Below are 22,350 nucleotides of genomic sequence, written 5' to 3'. Positions count from 1 at the left end.
ACACCTGCTTTAAACACCTCTAAATTGAGAATTTCCATATGGATTTGGCCTTTTATCAGCAGACACTGATAAAAATTACCGGTAAAGAAAAAACTGTGGGTTTAGTCTTCGGTCTTCCATTGGGCACACGGGTCACGGGCAACAAAGGGCACTTGGATTTGAGCTGTCCCTTGGGGTGCTCGGGGAGTGTGTGTCTGCGTGAGGTGGGGGCCAGGAGCCCGGGGGTTTGGGAAGGTGATGGATGGAAAACCAAATGGGGTTGCAGACACACAACTGTACAAAGCCAACCGTAAAATAATTAGCAGTTGTTCTCCGATGTTTAAATTGCACGAGACATTGCTTCTTTTTATTTAATAAGAACCAACTTTACATGTTTGCTACTCAAAAACACAGAAAAATTACTGATATTAAAAAAATTTTCTTTTGAGTTTTATTTATTTTTGAGAGAGAGAGAGAGAGAGAGAGAGCGCACAGGGGAGGGGCAGAGAGAGACACACACACACAGAATCCCAAGCAGGCTCCAGGCTCCGAGCTGTCAGCACAGAGCCCAACACGGGGCTCAAATCCACACACCGTGAGTTCGTAACCTGAGCCAAAGTCAGACGCTTAACCGACTGAGCCACCCAGGCGCCCCAAAAGTTATTGATATTTTTTAACGCTCAAAGTTAATGCAAGAAACACAGTGAGAGCTCAACCAGTATTGACTAGCCTATTACGTTCTTGTCTCCCTTTTAGTCACTTGGTGCTGTTGGGCGCTCAGTGGCAAGAATGAGGCCTCCAGAGAAGTCTTGTAGAAAGAAGGTGGCCCTACCAAGTCCTCAAGTAAGCTGACTGTGTGTGACAGTCCTGCACTGGCGTTGACACCACAGGAGTGAGCAGGAGACGAAAAGCACAAGCACACAGCCAGCAAGGAAAGTCCTGCCCTCCTTCCAGAATCCCCAGAACTGAACGAACCCTTGCTGGAGGTTTTCAAAGATGATGGAAACCTGTCCCAAAGAATTTTTTTTTTCTAAAAAACTCATAAGACCCTGATAGTCATGTTGGGCACTACAGTTGAAATGTCTTGGGCGGGGGGGGGGGGGGGGGGTTTCAGCTTCAAAGACAGTTTTGATTTAAAAAACATCCCCATCTGTGATAAAACAAACCCAGGGCGCTGGTAGCTCCTCCCAAGACCCTCCAAGCCCTCTCCCTGCTGCTGAGCCCGACTCACCCATCGGAGCCTGGTCTGGAAGGGGTGCTGTCTGAGGACAGGGAAGACACAGAAGCTACCGACAGAGGCCGGGACGAAGAAGGCATCGTGAAGGATCGGACCATGGACCGGGGACGGCTACCCCTTCTGTCATCCAGACTTGAGGGCTGAGAGAGAAAGGGAGAGGGAGAATTAGAGAGAGAGAGAGAGAGAGAGGCTTGTTTAATGCTCCTGTGTCAACAGATGTCAGGCCTGGCATGGCCAGACTCTTGGGACCATGTGATCTTAGCAGCCTGGATTCTAGACCCAAACTGTCCACACTTCCATGAACAGTGTGTATTCCCATTCAGAGTTAAAGACGAGAATGATGAGCATCTCAGGGTTTTTTTGAAACATTACCTGATAGTGTGAAAAATATCACAACCTTCCTGTTTTTAAGAACTTTAAATGCAGTTTCCTTTACCAAGACTACAATGCATCCACCTGTTTCGAAGCCAGAGTGGAACGTAAGGACCAGAAAGCTTACAGAGTAGCATCCAGAATGTCGTTAAAGGAATTGCAAGCCCATCAGATGAACTCTGCGTATCTCTGCGTGTTGACAAACCACGCAGGTCACCCGCATACACGGATGTGTAATGACTGAATTTCTCTAGAATAAAGTACGATTCTCCTGCTGCTTGACTAAAGATGGGCTCGTTCCCTGCAGCGGCTGGGACAGCGGGTTAGAGGAAGCTGAGGCCAGAACTGCTCACACTCTTGCTCTTGGCCCCGTAGGGGCCCAGACAGACATGCATTCTGGAGAAAAATGGTCTCTGGATGGAGTTTTCCTCTTCTTTCTGAAATACGACCTCTGCTGCCGAAACAGGGGTCACTGATACATAGCACGCATCAATACCTCATTACCTAGAAAATGCTAATGACCTTCACCCCAAGGCCAGATGCAGCAGAAGCTCCTCCCTTTACCCTGAGGATCTGGGGACCTCCTCTCCGTGTGGCTTCCACCCCCACCCCCCACCACCTCCCAGCCCCACACCACCGAAACTGGCCCTCAGTCAATCACCTGTAGAAGACGGGACCACTGCTGCTTACCTACTGAACAACACTACTTTCAAGCCTGAGAAGTGGGCCTGTTTCTTAAACGGGTGTTTGGCACATGCAATCCTACTTGATCTGTGTGTTATCTCTCTGGCCGTAAAAGGTTCACAATCACAGAGGGACAGTTTCATGCAGGAGTTGGTAAACTTGCTGGGAACGGCCAAGGAATAGGAATTTTAGGCTTGCGGGACGTAGGGTCTCTGTCTGCAGTGCTCAGCTCTGCCACCGTCGCGGGCAGACAGCCACAGACAGTACAGGAGTGAGTGGGCACGGATGTGTTCCAATAAATCTTGATTTACAAAGAGGTCAGTGGGCCACATGTTGGCAACCGCTGGCTCAAAGCCAAACGCCGCTGGAATCTGCCTGCACAGACGGTGGGTCTTGGGTTCCCCACCGACGAAGGCGCCGTGGAATGTCTTCGGGGAGACGTCCATTGTCATTAATTGGCCTTTATGAAGAAACTAGAAAGGAAACTGTTTCTTACAAATTAGCCCAAATTGCGGAGAGGTTACCTATAGGAAACCTAGTAACTCAAAGTCTACAGGATGCACATCTCAGCCTTTCTGAAACACACTTAGACGGCCGCCCTGGCTTTCTGATCTGATGCGTGGCGCTCATCCTCTTGGCTCTTGGCTGGGCGCCGGGACTGCTCTGTGTCCCACTGTTCCTGACCCTCTCAAGGAAGAGTCCTGTCTGCTGCTCTAGGCCCACCCTGATCGCCCCACCCATCCGCCGCCCTTCACCCCATCCTCTGCCCACTCGGCCACTGCCCTTCTCTCTGACATCTCCTGCAATGTTTGTTTTTTTAGTTTATTTATTTTGAGAGAGAGAGAGAGAGAGAGAGAGAGAGAGAGAGAGAGACCCAAGCAGGCTCTGCACTGTCGGCTCAGTCCGACGCGAGGCTTGAACTCAGGAACCATGAGATCATGACCTGAGCGGAAATCACGAGTTGGGACACTTAACCGACCGAGCCACCCAGGTGCCCCGACCTTCTTCATGCTCTGAATGGGACCCACGGGCAGCCTCTGCCTCACACAACCCACACCGTCCCTCGGTATTTCTCCCACAGCAGCAGCGTCTGTGGACGGCTCGGAGGTGGGAGCCTGAACACCCGCCCACCAACCCTGCAGGGGCTGCCTTCCCACCTCTCCCCTGCAACAGCTTCCACCTGCCCCTTCTGGACCCGGGGAAGGAGAGGAGCAGAAGGGCAGAGAACCGGCTGCATCAGGCTCCCGTGACGAACGTGCTCGGGAGACACTGCCTCTCTATTCCATCACCTACTAGACATAGGGACAGGCAGAGTTCCAGGAAATGCAGCCGGACATCGCACGGAGAAGAAATGTGACCTGTCCGACATCGGGTGCCCCGTTCCTGGCGCGACGGTTTTCGTTTCTCTGGCGAAATGATCTTTGTAGCAATGCAAGCAATGCGAGCGTGAGGTGTGCAGGTGCAGGAGGGGCCGGTCAGGGACCAGGGGGCGGAGATGCCAGCCAGGACACCAGGACGTCACTCCAGCTCTTGGGAAGGCCCGGAAGACCCCTGAACATCCCATCCCACAAAGGGCTGGTGATGTCCCTCAAGACGCAACCTTGAATCCTGGGCGGATGTGCGAGTATGGCCAGAAAGTAAAGGGAACGGGGGTGACGGGGGCAGGCTCTGGCCAGGGAGGGACAGAGGCCACTGCGGGGTCCCACCCTTGCAGGGCACACACTGGGTGTGGCCACAGGACCCACCGGGCCATTTGCCTCACCACTCCTTCCTGACTGAGCAGAGCCTCTAGAAATGGAAGAATCCAGACTTTTCCTTTTGCATCTGAAGCACTTAGAGTTTCTCCCAGCTGTGACAGGTGCAGCTCCAGCCCCAGGACACCCCAAGCGAACTGACGTCCCCGTGTCCCCGCATCAGGGCTGTGGGGGTGGGGAGGGCGCAGTGAGAATGCGGCCAGACTTTTGGCTCTGGCACCCACCAGACCTCGCGTGGAATATGGAGCCCGTCTGAGCTCGGCTTTCTCCAGAGGAGCTGCAGGGAATAATCACCCCACCTGGAGAGGCCAGGTGAAGCCCACAGGCCTCTGGCACACTCTGGTGGCAGCTCCCATTGTCCTTGCTGTTGTCATTACCACAGCCTGAAGCAAAAGCTCGTTTTGGCTCTCTTACCCGAGGCCGGACCCACCACAGGTGCCTGCTGCCCATGGATTCTGGGGGGCAGGGGGGCGGGTGGCGACAAGTGTTTCACCGGGTAGGGTGAGAAGCAGGTGCGTTTCCTACTTTTCGGGGAATATCCAGAGGGTGACACGCTGGCCCCTCAGAAGGGGAGGTGGGCAGGGCGAGTGAGGAGAGTTCGTGCATGCTGTTAGGAGGTGACCCCACCCTTCAGAGGCTGCAGGGCGGGGCGGTGCTGGGGGACAGGACTACTCTTGTGAGCCTTGCAAGCCAAGTTCTCTCCCTGGTGAAACACCCCACTGAACTCCCGCAGACAGAACCGGAGAAGCTGAACTATCATCTCAGCCTCCCGAGGAGCCTCTGAGGAACCCCAGGGTTCCACGGATCCTGGTAAGATAACCATTGGAGGGAAGGCCCGGAGAGGAGAAATCCTGGAGGCCGGAGGCAGGAGGGGCCTCCGGGAACAGCAGAAGTGAGAACGTGAGGCACAGGGGAGGCCGGGGACAAGCGGCGCGGGGCCTGGAGGAGGCCTGGTGGGCTCTCCCTGGTGCGGGGTGAGGGTGAGAGTCAGCCGAGGGGGTGGGGGGAGGAAGTCTGTGTGCTTTCCGTGTGCACGTCCGGCCGGGGGCTGCCAGGGGGACCGGGGAGGAGTCGGTGGCAAGCAGTCTCGGGGGGAGGTGGGGGGTAAAGGGATGGTGGAGACAAGGGTGGAGAAAGCGGGGACCCAGGTGTGGTTCCCTCGCTCCTCAGCTTCAAGGAAGAGGGACAGGAATTGTGTGACGAATGCAGAAATCCTTTCCACGAGCTTGAAGGCAGACAAAAGCTAAGGAGCCCTTGAAGCAGACACAGGGGCTGGGGCTGAATACGGCAGGCACTTGTGGTCCCTTCTTTGGGGACCCCGGAGTCTGCACCCCTCACTCCCTAAGCATCCGGAGAAGCCGGGCTGTGAGCCTTTGTGCGGGGAGCGGTGGCTCCTTCGAGCCCCAGCACCGGCCAGGGGAAGGCCAGGGTGGAGTGAGCCCAGGGGCCTGGCAGAGCCGCCTGTGGATTAAGAAGTCAGAGAGTGTCCAAGTCTTCTGTTTCTGTCTTTGGCTTCGGCTGGGTCCGAAAAATTGACAAAATGGTTTATGTCTTTTCTATGGGGTTTTTATTTTTAAATCCATTTTTTTTTAATGGGATGATACTACATTGCTTTTCAAAGTATTCTGAGATGCTTGCAAGTTTTCAGAGCAGATAAGGCAGGAAAGACTCACACCAGACTGCTTTTTATTGTCACATTTCTCAGAGAATGACAAGGACATCTGCCTGTCTCTCTGCTCAAGGGAGGGCTGACCGCAGATCCTGTGTCTGGGGTCCCAGGATGGACTCAGGGAGGCAGCTCCGGGAAACAAAGCACCCAAGGGGAGAAAATGCACCCTTCATTCGATTCCCGGATCGCCCTCCCAGTAAGCCTGTCTGGCCCCTAGCTGGGCTGGGGTCGGGGGCTGCCCTGGCAGCCCCCTACAGAGAGGTGGTCCGCTTGATGGGCACGATGCCGTCTCAGGATGTGGTGGATGGAAATCGCTAATCTCCAGCCGAGGACGGCTGCAGCTCCCTGAGTAGGGGGACACCCCCCCGCCCCCGCCCACCACCACCCACGCAATAGCCCCACCTCCTGCCCTTGCTTCCCCTCTCCCCTGTGCCCAGCAGCAAGCATGCGCGGAAGAAATGAATCCCAGCAGAGACAGGAGTATGAAGGGTGCTTGGTGAGCCCGACAGGTTTCTGTCATTTTGAAATAGAAATTATATGAGTGATAAAAGAGGAAGCTTTTCACTTAGTACGAAAACCTGGAGATCTCACAAGTGTGTATTTCTTAGAAGGACTTAAAAGTGGTGTAAAACTTTGGAAGAGACGGGCGACGATGCCCTCTGAAATTCTTGCCACCTGACCGTACTGACCCGCAGCCCCCGAGCGATCGCGCAGCGCTCCAGGGTTCTGACCGGCGCAAAGGGTCGTCCGGTGCAGCAGGCAGGGGGCACCCTGGTTCCCAAGCCTGTGCACCTGTGGCAGCCCCGGCTGGGCTGGCAGCTCCAGATCCCCGCAGGCTGAGTTTTCAGACCAGAGCCCAGAGGCTGTGTTCTCCTGGCTTTGTCAGGCTCAGACCCTGCTGGGCGCAGGGCAAAGATGCCATGGGGAACTGGTGCCCAGCCACAGCAGGTGAGGGCGGTCAGGGCGGGAGAGCACGCGGGGTAGTCGTAGCCAGATCGGCTCCTTTCTGGGGCCTCTCGGTCTCTTCCCTGCCTCCGACCACATGAGCCAGAGAAAGAAATGCTCTGCCGTGTCAATTACAGAGTTGCGCCTAAAAGCGCAGACTTGGAGGTAGATGGACGGGGTTCCAACTCCATCGGTGGCCGGAGTGACCACGGCCAGGGTATGGCCTTGTGTCCCCATTTCCCCATTTGCAAAACGGGGATGGCCGTGGTGCCTCCCTCATAGTGTTAAGTGGATGAAGCAAGTTCATATTTGCAAAACACTTGGAAAGCTCCCTGGCATATGGTTCGCACTAAATTAGTGTTTGCTAAGTGAGATGAATCTGTGAAGAAAAGAAGGGAGTTCAACAGAAAGAGCAACAGAGAGCTGGAGGGAACAGCAGACAGACGGAATCGGGCCAAACGAGAATCCAGAATGGGCCCTGCATTGGACGCCTGGTTCTTCAGGGACTGGCGGGCAGTGCTGTGCGATGTGAGAAGCCTTTCGTTGGCAGGAAAGTGGAAGCCGTGTGTGCCCTGCCCTCCCTCATGCCACAGGCTTGGGATCCTAGACTGCAAGCCTCGCCACCTCTTTTGTCCCGCTGCTGCTTACCTCTGAACGTTGGGAAAGGGGGCCTGGGGTCATCTGCTGTGCCCGGCGTCTCCAGAGTCCACGAGCAGTCAAGGTCAGGACCCACCAAGGCTCCCAGAGGCCGTGAGGATACAACCTCACACGACATTGTGGCGCTGGGCCTCGCCCCCGTGTTGCTAAGGCATGGCTCCCGGACGGCATCTCAAGCCCGCCACTTACACTGTGGCCTGTAAACACTGTGCCACTATTACCAGGGCTTCTCCTGTCAGATATTTTGCCTCATTGCATACTGCAGGCCAATGTTTTATCATGAGCTTGATCCCAGCCCCCACTCAGAAACCTTCCACAAACTCTTAGCAAAAGCCCAACTGTGCCCCCGCATCCAGAGCAAAGCCTCCCGCCCCAGATCCGTGTCCCAGGCTCTTGGAGGCTGGGCACCTTTCCAGCTTCTCCTGTGAGTTCTCTTCTGCCCCAGGCACGGCTATGTCTACACTGGCCTCTGGCATGCCATTTGAGTTCTGGCCGCCCAGCCTTTGCCGGGTGAGTGAGCCCTTTCTCCCCACCTCCTTCCCTGTCTCCAGCTTAACCTTTCCTGGCCTAGACCAATGCCCACTCCTTTAAGAGGTGAAGTCCTTGCTAACAATTTCAGATCTCACTAACCCACAGCAACTCGCTTCAAAGACTCCGACTTTGGACTGGGTATAGGCTCCACCTCCGCCTTCGGACATGAAGAGTGCTGTTGCCCCATGTGTTGCTTAACCCTCCGCGGGTGATGTACGGCTGTAGGTGAGGCCTCTGTGAGGTTTTCTGTTGTCCCACCACCTTAAGAGGAGGTCGTGTTCACAGCAGGTGAGCAGGGTATTTGGTGATCAAGCAAATTCATGAACGCTTACGCACACTCACATTTCCAATCATTGAAAAGAGTCTGCCGGTTTCCTGGCAGATGGACTTACGAGGGGCCGAGGTCTTTTAAATCCCAAGCAGGCGCCAAATGTACATCTTACTCACTCTGCCCATGGCCTGTCACCGTAGGACAATATGACGCAAAGACATCCGTTCTGCAAGGCTACCCGCTTACCATGGTTCGGACGCCATATTGCTTTTCCACTTTTTCTTTCAGCTGTTTGAAACAGGCTTCCATTCTCTCGTGAAATGGCCGCAGTGCTTCTGTGACTTTGTCTCCGTGAATCCTGATCCCTTCAGCCAAAAATGGAATCTGAAAAACACAGCAGTCAACCCTACTTATTTCCTGGTCAGTGGTCTCGAGAGAGGAGCACACACCAGGCAGAAAGTGGCACTGTGTGCAAAATGCAACTGTTCTGTTTCCAAATCAAACCGTGCATCAAAGTCATCAGCAGGCACATTACCCCCAAAGACCAAAATGTTCAAATTAGAATCCTTTGTGTTTTAAATTGGACACGTTTAGTGCAGTGTGCTCAGCACACGATGGCCACTCAGTGTCTTTGCCTGACTTGACTCCCTTCGGTGGACCAATCCCAGAACAGACTCATCTGTGCTTTTCACGTGAATTTGGGGAGAACTGCATTTTGAATTTGTTTTGCCGTAATTTGACCTATTAGCAAAGGGTCATGTCACGGTGCAGAGATTTTTTAGCCCAGAAGATAGCCTGTATAGGCGATTGAGAACCCTATTCGAAAATGTAAAAATCTAATTATATGTGATCTATAGTCCTGAAGGATCTTCTTATTTGGAGAGGAAAACCGAATTTATTCTTCCTTAAAACTAAAAATAATCACTTCTCTGCCAACATTGCTGTCACAAAATATCCATGCCAACACTTCACTGCCAAGTGCGGGGATGTAGCTGACCTTTAAAAGCGTCGCAGGGAGACATTTTCATTCCCCAGCCCCAGAGACCCCCCCAGAATCACTGGTGTTGAGGGGTGGGGGTCTAGGGAGGGCTTGCTTTCCCCAGCTTCTGCTTCCCCTCCGGAGGCTCGGACTGGGAGTTAGACATTCTTCAATGCAATCAAGCTAAGAGGCTTCCTCTTAATAACTTATAATTAAATCAAAATACTGATTAAAAACAGATTTTCCTAATATGACAGAACACCAACCTAAATGAGCAGATTTATTAGTAAGAACGATAATAAGCACACAATTGAATTTCATGCGAACAAATTCAAGAAATCTTATCAAGATGAATCAATGCATGAAATGTATTTGGTTGCCATTTATAGCACACAGCGGTTGCCTCTTGTGGTCTCCAGGGAAAGACGGAAGGAGTGCTCCTACGGTACAACCCACCCAGCAACCCACGCAGCCTGCCCTTGGGCTGCATGGGCACAAAGCTGGTTTTGCCAACAGTTGGGTCTACACCCAAGGTGCACGTTAGGTATCCCTTTCTGACCAGTTACCGCCAAAAGGACAGTGTGCAGGTGAGACTTCACAGTGGATGCGATGATTTAATATTCCATATGAATTACTCTTGCAGATGGCAGCTTCCCCAGAGCTCGCCACGGTGTGTTCAGGTGCGTCAGTAGAAAATGCTCGCATTAATCTTTCTGCTTTCCGAGTCCTGCCGTGGGGCATAGTAGCAAAGGCGGACTGGGGACAGCTTTTGGTGGGATGGTAAATGTGTCATACCCATCTGGGTGCGACAGCAAGCATGGGGTGCTGTCTTGAGCTTAAAGCACAGCCGCTGGAGACACGGCAAGCATTCTTCTGTAGAATGGACCTTTTTCAAATATACAAAATGTGGTCTAATTGTTTCTGCAATTTTTGTTGGTTTGCTTAAGAGCCTTAACTGGCCAGTTTCTGGGACATCAAAGAAGCTACTTGCTGGACTGACGTTAAGTCCATTTGGTCTAGGTTCCTGGTACCTAATGAGCCGCATGAACTTCACTTTGACAGGTGAAATTTATGGGGTATGAGAATTGATCACGTCACCAGGCTCTCGATACAGCCTTCTTCTAGGATGGGATTCTGCCTCTGTTTCGTGTCTGATTGGGGCTGAACTGCAGCTGTATATAAGAAGATGCTTTATGCAAACACTCCAACACGTTGGGTGCTTAATATACAAACACAAGCCATGGAATGAGGCTTGAAGTGATCTCTGGAGACCCCGTAGTTGAGTGGGTTCCAACCTGGATGAGCATCAGAGTCTCCCAGCAGGCTCCTAAACTCCACTCCTGGAGTCCTGGTTTGCTCTGGAGCAGATCTCAGGAATCTGCATTTCTTAAAAGTTTTCCAGAGCCCAGAGAGGAGAGAGGACATCCCCAAAGGCACTCCTTGAGTCGTTCAAGGTGAGCACGCAGCCTGCTCTCCAAAGACACCCTTCTAAACAGCAGTGCTATATGTGAAGTTTGCCCCTGTGTGTCCCCTACGCAAATTCATGGCCTGCTAGCAGCACAGAACATTTGGGAGCACTGCTCAGGGCTCTAGGAGCACCGGCCCTGGTGACAACAGTCACGCCTGTCATCAGCTGGGGATGACCAGTGAGTTTGGTCTTTTATCTTTGTGCATTTCAAAAGAGAAATATGTACACAACATAGAGGTTAAGTACAAGTCTGTACGGATTCATCTTTGGACACGTGGCAGGGATGCTTAACAAGGCTTTCTTGGGGAAGGACAGAGCCGTGCCTTTGAGGAAGGGGCTGGGGCTCGCTCGTGACCTGGCGTCAGCTGTAAACTTGGAAGAAGCCCACAGACGGCAGTCACTAGCTCCCACCTGGGAGAAGCATGTCAGGACCATCGTGGTTGGGGGAAGGCAAAAGCAAAATGGAGAGCTGCCTGGCCCTTAACACCCAGCCTTCACAAACGATTTTAGGCACAGAGATATGTTTATTGCACATCAGTGATGGAAACTCTGCCACCAAGTCCTTGGGATTCCCAAGAGAACACCTCACTCTGCCCTGATGCGAGTTTCCAGAAAAAAAACAAACCCAACATACTAACAAACAAAAACGGAAGACAGCATCCTGTTAACCCCAAACTTCTTATTTTTAATGACCGTATGACTCAATTACACCCAAGTATGAGTTTCCAAACATTTGCAAATGAAAGCAAAGTCACAGGTAATGTGTTGAATATGTATTTTTCATCACTCTTTGATTTAATGAAGTTGCTGGAAAATGGATTCCTTCTTCCAGCTTTCCTGTGAGCTGCTTTAAAATTCATCCTTTAATATAGTTATTAGGGGTGATGACATAAAGTTCTCTCTGGGGAACAAATTATTTTCCTCTGTAGGACTTGAAACTCTTAAAATCCAATTTGCTGTAAAAGCTTACAAGAAAAAAAAAATCAATACAACTTTTGCCGACCAAACTAGTTTTTGGGTGGCAATGATTTTATAGCCTTCAATGGAGTTTGAATTTTGTGGCCTTTGGTTTCTACAACCTCTAAAATGGAATCGTTCAGGCTTTTACACTCTCTTTTTAGAAACAGAGGGAGGCTGTCCACAGGAGGCTTACATTTCATGCAGAGAACCATCCTTGGCCAACAAGAGCCCTGGGCCCAGCTCCCAGGGTTTCTTATCACAAAGTAATTCCAATGCAAATAGATGCCTACAGATCTGTGGCAAGGTCACATCCATTAGGATGGCTTGTTGTAAAATACCAAACCAAAACAAAACCCGAAAATGACAACTATGGACAAAAACATGGAGGATGCGATTCCTCAAAAGATTAACAACAGAATTACCATTTGATCCAGAAATCCCACTTCTGGATATGCACACAGAAGAAATAAAAGCAAGGAAAAAACCAGATACCTGTGCACCCATGTTCATAGCAAGATTATTTGCGACCGACCCAAAGTGGAAGTAACCTAAATGTCCACCGACAGACGAATGGACAAACAAAATGTGGTCCATTCATCCAGTGGAATGCTCTTTAGCCCAAAAAAGAAGGAATTTCTGACACAGGCTACCACTTGGATGAACCTTGAAGACATCATGCTGAGTGAAATCAACCGGTCCCGGAAGGACAAATACCATAGGACTCTACTTACGCGAGGTACCTAGAATGATCAGATCCATAGAGACAGAAGGGTGGTTTCTAAGGGAGGGGAGAATGGAGGGTTAGCGAAGAGATTTTTGGCAAGATGGCAAGATGGAGGGAAGGGATGGTTGCACAACAGCGTGAATGTCCTTAATGCTGCTGAACATACTCTGAATTGGTTAAGATGTTACGTTATATGTTAGGTATATTTTATTACAAGGAAACATACATATATTGTAAGTCGGCTCAAATCCAGAGCTCAGCCCCACTCGACCCTGAGAGGTCACACTGGCTAGCGTGCTGCTGATGAAGAAGCCACTGAGGTGAGGCTCTTGGAAGGCCAGGGTCAAAGTGACCACACAGATGTCTCCTCAGAGGTACAGCCTCACCTGTGTCAGGGCCCCAAGTGGCAGCCTGGGACCCCCGGCCCAACAAAGTGGCCTGGGGTCTGCTCCTGGCCAGGCGCAGGGTGACCCCGGCCTCCACCCTCCCTCAGCCCCCTTTACTCAGCCTGCTGTGTGGGGATTAGGTCAGCCAGTACCCTCCTCGCCGCCCCCATGAGAAAACGGAGCCTGAGAAGGTGAGCCGTCCTCAGTACACGGCAAGTGTAGACAGAGCTCCGGGAGAACCGGTCTGGATGTCCCCCCCCGCCCACCACCAGGCTCACGAAGTGAACAAGTTACTTCCCACTGGACACAAGACACCCTCTGGACCTGTCCTTCTAAGACCAGTTCCCTCTAAGGAAAGACTCAGAGGCCTCCGGAGTAGAGAAGCACAATAATAACATACAGAATTACAGCAGGGAGAACACAAAGGAGGACCCCCCCCCCCAGACCCCCACCAGGGAGAACACGACGGGTGGATGCTCTGCAGTGGCCCACCTGTGCCTCCCACGTAGGCAGCACGGGCGAGAGCGCCTTTCCAGGGACAGGCTGCGACCTCTCATACTCTATTCTGTCAACACCACACAGAGATTTTCTAGCAGAGACAGATCAGGCTCATTTGCAAGAGAGGACTTTCTGTGTGTTCAGATTCACAACTGCAGCCTAGGAGTTGAGTTAATCACGACAGCGGTGGGGGTGGGGGTGGGGGGGGTGGTTCTCGGGGGACAAACACGGCTGCACGCATTGTGGCCGACGTCCACACTGGCTGGCATGTGTGCTGAGGTGGCCTGGGTGGATGCGGGTCTCGACTCGGCTCTTCTCCCCGCTCCGGCCCAGCTGGGAGGCCATCAGACATTTACCTGCCATGCAATCAGGTCTTTGAGCTTCTCAATCTTCTCATGGGCCTCTGGATGTTCCTGCAGGTACCGCTCCGTGAAGAAGGCCTGTGGAGACAGGGAGAGCCACTCAGCACGCCGCTCACCCGACCCACGTTTTTGCGCCTGACCCTGGGGACAGAACCGTGTATAGAACAGACCTGCCTCTCGCAGGGAATGGACCTTCCCCAGCGCTCGGCGCGAAATGTCTGGTTAGGTCCAACGCAACAAGTGGAGTGAACGGGCAGCCCAGGGGGTGACATAGGGTGGCACCTCTGTCCTCGGAAGCCAGCAAAGCCACAGGTGACCTGGATCGCTCAGCCCGCTGGGTGGCGGCTCCCCAGCCGTTTGCCTGCCCCCCTCTCCCACCCTGCCCCCTGCCCTGGGCCTGCCCTACACCTAACGGCTGCTGAGGGCAGAGTGCTCCCTCCTTGCCCAGGACAGTCATTCCTGTTAGCCGGCTCTCTGGAGGTGCCCTTTTTGTCTCAGCTCTTACTCCGTCTGGACAAGGGCTCAGCACACTCTTCTGGGAAGGGCCTCGACTCTGCCATTGTTAGGTCGGGAAAACAGCCCCAGACACTAAGGAATGAATGGCCGTGGCCAAGTTCCAGACTTGAGTACTAAAACAGGGAGCGGGGCCGTCCCGGGGCCTCAGTCGATTAAATGGCCGACTCTTGATTCTGGCTCAGGCCATGATCGTGGGGGATTCCCAAGGCCCTGCTTGTGATTCTCCCTCCCTCTCTATCTGCCCTTCCCCTGCTCGTGCTGTCTGTCTCTCTCTCTCAAAATAAGTGAACTTAAAAAAATGTAGACTCCTGGTCTGGACCACACCCCGTGTCCTTGACTCCTGCTCATTCCTAATGAGATATTTTCCAGGGAGACCAGTCTTCCTTCTTCCCCTACCTCCCGTGCCCACCTATCCCAGATGTTCTAATTCTTTTGTCTTTGGCTAAAACTCTGTCTCTTGGCCTTTGATGATCCCAGAACTCTTGAAAGCCACCTGAGGGCAGCCCTGTAGAGCTCCATCAACCCAACCTGGGGGGACAATGTCCAGGGGAGTCACGCTTGGGGTCGGGCCTGGACCTTCTACAGCCGGCACGGGGCGCCTCTGGGAGCTCCTGGCCTGGCCTTGGCGCAGTCCCTGCTGAGGTCGGTCAGTGAGAGCAGCGCTCTCACTTTCAGGGCTTGGACATAAGCGTCTGGAGACAGTCTGTCCCAGGACAGGGCCGTACTGCGGGCATGTCACGTGCCTTTTCATAGTTCGCAAAGCCTCCCATGACGGCAGGGTCCACGATGCCGTTGAGGAGCATGGAGAGGGGGTTGATGGGGAGGCTGGGGTCGTGCAGGTGCTGCTGAATCATGCTGTTCATCTTGTCGTTGGTCAGCTGCATGGTCTCGATGGCATTCTCCAGGGGGCTGATCTCCACCTGCGGAGAAGAAGGAAGACGTGGCTCGAGGCCAGCTGCGTCCACGGCACCGGGGGCCTCTGGTGACGAGCGTTTCCAACTGGGGCCAGGCTTCCTATTCCCCCATGCACCTTTCTTCCCGGGGGGTTTGCTGGGAAGGGTCCCTTATCACCCAAACAAGAGCAACTGGGTATTTTCGCATCGTGTCGTTGCGCATTTCCAAGGGTGTGGCCCTCACACACAACTCCCAAAGGGATCAGACGAGGCTGTCTGGCTCTGATGTGTGTGTGTGCATATGTGTGTGGGTGCGTGTGTGTACATGCGTGTGTGCCTGCGTGTGTTTGCACATGTGATCTGCTTGTTTAAAAATGGGTAAGGTTTTGAGAAATTTTGAGCAATCTGGCAGTGTCCCTGAGGCAGGAGGCCTAGGCACTGTGTAAGCCCCCTGTGCCTGTTTGGTCAGGGAGGCGGAGGAGGGCTCTATGCTGGTCTCTACATCAGATCCCATACCCTCTTATGAGGGAACGGCTTCACCATCCCAGGGAGAGCACATCACCACTTCCAATGGCCCCTTGTAGGAAAACCTGCCACTGGTCGGCGGGACCTTTAGTGTAGGAGGCAGGGGACTGCCGTCCATCCTGCAAATGCCCTCCTCTCTCTGGGGGCCCGCAGCTTCCTGCAAGGCCCAGCCGAGCACGCCTCGCTAGCTCAGCGCTAAGGTGTCATGAAAACACGGCCGGGTTTAAAACAGTCACGACCCCTTCCTGCCAGGCCTCTCTCTGATAGATGCTCAGCTGGGCCACAGAGCCACACCCAGGGGTGATCTCAACATACGATCATTTTGGTCCTTCCCAAAGAGGCAGGATGGGTCCCCACCCGAGCCTGGGAACCCCAGGGCCTCTGCAGCAAGGAGGAAAGCAGAACAGGCTGCTTTCTTTCTGCTGCAGCTCCCGGGTGGGGGGGGGGGGTGCTTGCTGGACAGAGGGGAGCAGGGGGAGCGGGGACTTGAGCAGGGACAAGTCTGCTCATGGCCGGTCCCAGAGTCTAGAGTGACGCTCGGAATCACTGTGGGGGAAGCCACCTGCTTTGCCGGCCCTGTGCTGCCCGGGGGCTGATGGACGGGCTGTAACACACAGAAAGGTGACTGGCCACGTGCCAGCGGGCCCGCTGCCCCCGGGTGTCCCCGAGCCTGAACGGCACGTATCGCACGACCGCCATTGTCGCCGCATCCCTGGCTTTGTCAGACCCTGGAACGCAGCGTCCCAGCACACGGCTTTGCCAAGTCAACACAGCAGGGCGGTTTTCCATTGTGACCCACTGCTAACTCCCTGCTGAGGATCCCCTTTGCCTCAAGAAGGAACAGCTTCCTATTTTTGTCCAACAGCTAGGGCTAGCTGCCACCCCACATGCACCCCATGACGGCCCGTCCCAGGAGGCATGCACAAGGCAGGGGGGGTGGGGGGAGGCAGGTGTCGGCAACGGCAGCTCCGTTCTGCCGCTCTGGGATTATTCAGCTTCCAGCCTCTTAGTTTGTTAAAAATGGCAAACAGAGCCGGTGACGGAACCACATCTTTACAGAAAGTCGGGGCTCACCCCTCTCCACTTCCGAGCTGTTAAGCGCCTTCCTCTGGAAATCTGGCTGGCTCACGAAATCCCCGATTACTGAGGGCTTTGGGCAGAGGCTCATTAGGAAGATTAGTGCCTGTTTATGCGAAGTCCCCCACTCTGTCTTCTCACACACGTACGTCACCAGCTCTAAATGGTGCCAGCAAAGGCTTGCATTTCTGCCACCTGCCACAAATCTGAGCCTTCCATCCATCAGGGCCTGCCTGGGTGCTATGGGGGACCCGGAGCGGGAGCTCCCAGAGCAGAAAATGGAAGTGCCCAAGGCAGGGACAGGCAGAGAGACCCGGGGCTTCAGAGAAGGAGGAGGGGGCACCTGGGAATGGGGGGGGTGCGGATGTGGCCCAGAGCTCTGATTGGCATGGATGAGGGACACGAGGGGACACAGGGCTGAGAAGAGAGGCTCCAGCCACATTCAGGAACCAAATCAGGAGTTTCCAGGGGGCCTCCTTGTAAAGTAAATGGTAGGCACCACCCCTCTGGCTGAAAACAAAAGGCATTAGACACACGAGAAAACAGACACATTTCAGTCAGATCTCTTTATCCAGGCAAATGCCGCTCCCTGATACGTCTATAGATTCAGTAGGAATCTGCTTCTGGCTGGGGTAGAAGAAACTGCCCCATAGCTCACCACTGAGGCAAGGCAAAAAAGTTTAGCTAATGAGATGTGAGTCATTGTTTCTTTAAAAAGTGCCAGCGAGGGGTATATTCTCAAGCTATTTTTATTTGAAATGAGCAAGTACTATTAATCAAGTTGTTTGTCATGTAAATGGCAATAAAACCATCAGGAAGAAAGACCTTAAAAAGTGTATGTAAATTGCAACTTGTCTTAAACTTTTCATGTAGTTAACAGAGAGAGCTGTCAAAACAGTGCAGCGACGACTGGCTTTACATATCTCGGAAGGAGAAACGAAACCTTCGTTCTGGTTTCCTTTTGTAAGCCGGACCTGGTTGTGATCACCCAGCGTTTCTGCTACAACCTTCGTGGACGAGGAGGGCTGATACCCTGAGGAACTCACGGGGTGGCTGTGGGTTAAGTCTTGTCTGACCTGGGGTCGCGGCGTGCGTACCGCACCCCGGAAGAGAGGGCATAGGACGGTCCCTTCTGGGGGGTATCCTTACCATGAAAACAGATTTGACCTCAAACCACCTTAGAATTCCAGGTAATTTGTACGCTGTGGTGTATATGGTCCTCTCGATCCACATGTTCTGCAAAGGGAACAGACACATGGTATTTGTCAGGAGAAGGGTGTGAGCAGGGTGACAATTCTCTGTGAGGCAAAGTCCTCCGGGCAGGACAGCTCTTCCCAGGACGGGTCGCAAGTGGCCCTTCCACGTGCTCTGCGGGGCAGGTCTGCTCCGAGGTTAAGACCAAGGCTCCGCTTATCAGTCAGATGGTCCCACGAGGCCCAGCAGCGTCCCCTGCTTTGTTGGCCAAGGGTGCCAGCCTCTCTGACATCTGGGCAAAGAAAACAGACCAGGAGAGTCAGGGAGAGTTCTGGACGTCAAAATGAGGGAGGCTCCCTCTGAGGAAATAGATTTGTGGAAAGGTTCCAAGGAGTTCTGCGTTAGCCGTACTTTGCGTTACACTCAAAGGCAGAAAGGCTTTAAGGAAAACCTCAGTCACTTTTTCTGATACGAATCAATCCGTATTTCAGGCTTACATTTTTCTCTTGCTCAACCAATACCCATTTACATGAAAAACTAAGGATATGGAAAAAATCAGAGATGATGGCTTAAACAACTTCAGTATCGGTTGCTCAAGACTTCTTACTAAGCGTGACAAAACACGCGTATTGCCAGTAAATACCATTTTATAATCCATATTCTTCGTAGAATAGTACATTATGTATTGTGGGAAACTGCTTCAAGCCAGTAAATGTAACCGCACGCTGCGCAGAAGCCCGTGCAAGGGGTCTTACCCGCCCCCGCCTTCTGCCAGCGTCCAGCTTGTGGCAGCCTCGTCCCTACAATGGGCCATCGCTGGGCAGTGCGACGCTGTCAGCAGTGGTCCTGACATAAAGAGCTGGGACAGTGGAATGTCAGCAATTCCAGAGAGCCGGACTGGATCTCAGAGAGGCTTCTATCCCTGGCTTCTGAGGCTCCAGAGGGGAGAGGGAAGGGGCCCAGCTGAGGCCTCCCTCCTGTCTCCCCAGCTAAAGCTTCTTCTGGCCCCAGGAGGCGGCTCCCCCAGGTGCCTGTCCTAGAAAACAGCAGCCTGTGCCCTGAGAGCATCCGGACCACGCCTGCGGGGCGTCCCCAGGGGCCAACACAGCCGGAGTAGGGTCCCGGGGTTCCACCTCGGGCTTCCTGACCAGCCAGCTCTGGCTAACTCCGGCGCTCTTTCTCCGCCTCCCTCCTCCTCTGCTAGCCCGTTGGTTCCCAGAGCCTCACCCCTTGCTGAGTGGCCACCCCGAGTGCTGGGCCAGGTGGGGACAGCCTTCCCGGTGCCCGGCCCCTGGAGCCAGGCCACCTGCAGCAGGGCCGAGCCTGGCTTCTCATGGCTGCAAAAAGCCTCATGCTTATCTGGAAGCCTTAGGCTTTATCCGGTGTGTGAAAGACTAAATCCTGTGGCTTCTGAAAGCCTCTTCCAAGTGTGAGGGCCTAACAGGGCCATTAGGGGATTTCAGGGCCATTTAGAAGGAGCACAGCCCCCGAGGCTTTAGTGCAGCCCCAAATGTCAGGAGTCTCGGTTATTCTGAGCTTTGCCCCAATTGGCTGCACACCCATCGGCAATTTGCTTGACCTCCTTGTGCCTCTTTCTTTATGGTATGAGAATATACATGACTGCTGGATATGAGAGGTGTGAGGGAAATTCAAGAAACTGCCCATAAATCCCACAGTCGAGAGACGCTCCATAAACGATAGTGCTGTTGCCACGGGACCCTGACGGAGACCGCCAGAGAGCCACCGCCCTCGGCGCTGGTGTCTTGATTGGGCAGTGCCTCACTCGCCCCCTCCCTATTACAGGCCACGCCACAGTGACCAGTTACCAAGTAGGCCCGGGATGCCGGCATTAACCAAGAAGCACAGTCTTCGTTTGGAGAAACCGGCGTGCTACGTGGGAAAGACTAGAATTCACGGAATGCAAGCTCCAGCGGACACACAGGAAACGGCTCGGGGCAGGAAGGGCCTTCCAGCGCTGTGACTGGACACTGTGACGCATTGCCCTGAGGTCCGAAGAGTCCGGGAAACTTAGGGCTTCAAGGGGAGGCTGGGTAGAGGCAACTTTGCTGGAAGGGCTCCAAACTTCTCTCCAGGCCAGCAGCGGGGTGTAAGTGACCTTTCACCTTCTGTACCCCTCCTGACTGCAGGCAGGGGGACGTGGCTCCCAGCGGTGCCACCGGTCCCCCACCGAGGGTCCCCGTGGCCAATGCCTCCCTGTCTTGGGATTTCCAGAGGAGGCTTGCAGGGCAGGAGGGAGAAATGTTAACGTTTAAAAAAACTGTGCTTTATCTCAAAGAATTGATTTATTCTTTGCAAATGGAATCCATTCAACCAGCTGTAGGCGCATTTTTTAAAAGGCTGCAAAAATCTGTGCTAACATTTCCGTGACTAATGCAGGGGACAGACATTTGGCAGCGTGTGATTGGTTGTCACAACTAGGGAGGTGCCACCAGCATCGATCAGGTAGAGGGTCAGGGATGCTGTGGCCCCGTCACAGAGAGTTACCCGCCCATGACTCGGGTGTCCGGGCGTACCCGTTACCTTGTGCTTCAGGGAAATTCAGGCGTTGGACAGCGAGCATCTGGGTCTCTGCCCTGCTCACCTCTGACTGCTTGTCATCTGCAAACAGCTGCATAAAGGGCTCGGCCCCTCCGTGTGCCTGTTTGTATCAGAGGCACCACCAGCAGGGTGTTCCCGGCCCCGGGGGCCCAGACGAGACAACTCAGAGAAGTCCAGGAGGGAAGCAAGTGTGCCCGGGGCGCAAGAAGTGGGACCACAGCACTTGCCCTTTCTGATAACTTGGAAGGTCTTGGCCACATCCTTCGTGAGATGTTCATCATTTCACTACATTTGAAGGGGTTAGGGTTTGGTTTTGGGATTTCTGCACCCAGGCCACAAAGACCTCTAACGCTGCACGTGCTCGCCTTTGAGGCCCGTTCTCCACCGGGAGTTTTGCGGGCGGCGGGATGAGTTCTTTGGGGTTTTTTTGGTTGTTGTTTCTTACCGCAAATTCATTGTCTGGGTTTTTCTCTCCCTTGCGGATCGGCCGAGAATATTCAAATCGCTGGACCTCGTTCACCCTGTAAAAACTGTATAGAGACAGATAGATCGTTAGACATTTAACCCCCAAAGCGGCTGATCTGCTTTCAGACGTGGGGTCTGGCCTGGCGACAGGTCACTGCATCCCTTAAAATATCCCCAACCTTGACCCGGAGCGATGGCTGTGGCTTTCTCTCCCCGCCAGGCTTGGAAGAGAGATGTTGGCGGGTGGAAAAATTACCCTGAGGTTTTGCCTCTTCCCTGTCCCTGGAAACCTTCCGGGGAGAAAAGATGCTGAGTAAGAGACGGGCACACACAGAGAAGAGGGGAAGCAAGGAGGGTGGAAACAGGCCTGAGCTCCCCGCTCTTGTGTTTCCTACTTCAACATCTTAATTCATAATTTATCACTTTCATATAGTGAATCCACAATTAGTTATTAATAAGTTATTAAAAAATTTTAAAGTATGCGTTTATTATTTCTAAAAAGGCCTTGTGTACCTGGATTTCAGGTCTACAGAAGGCAGGGCCTACAAGCAGCGACACATGAATGCATGGTACAGGCGTGTACCTTCTGTCCCTGGGGAGGGGGAGGCTTCCACACGTATACGAGAGCCCGACTTACTCGTCCCCTGCACTGAAAGGCAGGTGGCCTCCCCACATCACAGGGAAGCAGCTAAGCATAAGCTGCCGTTCACTATTTGCTCCAATGCCTCTTGCTGAGACAGACTGTGGCAAACCTCAAAATGTGTGCCTTGTGGAAGCAATCGTTCATCAATACAGAACCCTGGCTGCCTTTCCATTATGGCTAACAAGAGGTTAAAGAGAGGAGAGTGAATTCTGAGGAAGAACACAACCCACCAGACTTCAGGATACGAAAGAAACAGATTCGAAGCACTGTCAGGCCGTTGAAGAGGTTAATTTCTTAACCAGAACATGCGTCACATAGAAAAGAAAATCCTTCATATCAAAGAAACATCTAAAGCAGAGTGTTTCGACAGCATTGCTAAGTCGGGTGCAGTACAACGGAGAGGCACAAAACCTCAGATTTGGGTAGCCGACTAGTGAGTCTAAAAATCTGCCTTATGATCCCATGTTATACAATCGTGGTGGTGCAGGGGTAAAGGGGTTCTGCACCCAAAAAAAGCAAATGTCCCAATCCCTTTTCCTGTCACACCGCGTGCAAACAGTCCGGCCCTCCCCACGCACGGGGACTCAGAGGTACTGGGCGTGGGGCTGGGTGGGTCACACGGAGACCAGAGTGCCCCCTCCGCCCTCCCAAGTTTTCCCGGCCTCCCCACATCAGGAAAGGAATAGTTCTGGTACCCTCCGGCAACACATTACTAACTTCTTCCCTCACTGTTTTGATGCTCAAAATAATTTGCTTCTCTTGCTCTTCAAAGTAAACAGAGCATCTGGAAAGCTCACCAAAGCCTAAAATCCATCCTTTCGAGGGGGAAATTCTTAGTAAGAGATCTGTGCACAGTCTTTCACCATCCGTATGTTGGGCAGGAGGAATGGGACGCTCACCTTACGATCTGCTCTGACACAGGCCGGTGAAATTTCGGGGGCAGGTCGAGTTTGGGCTTTACGGTGAAGCACTGAATGTCTAAGGGTGAAGAGGGTTAAGGAT

The 22,350-nt window shown here is 53.2% G+C and overlaps 1 protein-coding gene across 1 annotated transcript in view; it reads right to left on the bottom strand.

The window, feature by feature from the left end:
• DOCK1 (dedicator of cytokinesis 1) overlaps positions 1 to 22,350 on the bottom strand; it is a gene marked incomplete at its 5' end in the record, with an annotated part of 461,308 nt that overhangs the window by 13,591 nt on the left and 425,367 nt on the right. Inside the window, 7 exons of the mRNA XM_049646029.1 lie at positions 1,211 to 1,356; positions 8,346 to 8,483; positions 13,471 to 13,554; positions 14,736 to 14,912; positions 17,637 to 17,723; positions 20,686 to 20,770; positions 22,248 to 22,326. Of these exons, the coding sequence (XP_049501986.1) occupies positions 1,211 to 1,356; positions 8,346 to 8,483; positions 13,471 to 13,554; positions 14,736 to 14,912; positions 17,637 to 17,723; positions 20,686 to 20,770; positions 22,248 to 22,326 (796 nt within the window). The remainder of the gene's footprint in view (positions 1 to 1,210; positions 1,357 to 8,345; positions 8,484 to 13,470; positions 13,555 to 14,735; positions 14,913 to 17,636; positions 17,724 to 20,685; positions 20,771 to 22,247; positions 22,327 to 22,350) is intronic.

Source organism: Panthera uncia, chromosome D2 (assembly GCF_023721935.1).
Source record: "Panthera uncia isolate 11264 chromosome D2, Puncia_PCG_1.0, whole genome shotgun sequence".
Taxonomy (NCBI): domain Eukaryota; kingdom Metazoa; phylum Chordata; class Mammalia; order Carnivora; family Felidae; genus Panthera; species Panthera uncia.
This window is presented reverse-complemented; position numbering and strand designations above follow the sequence as displayed.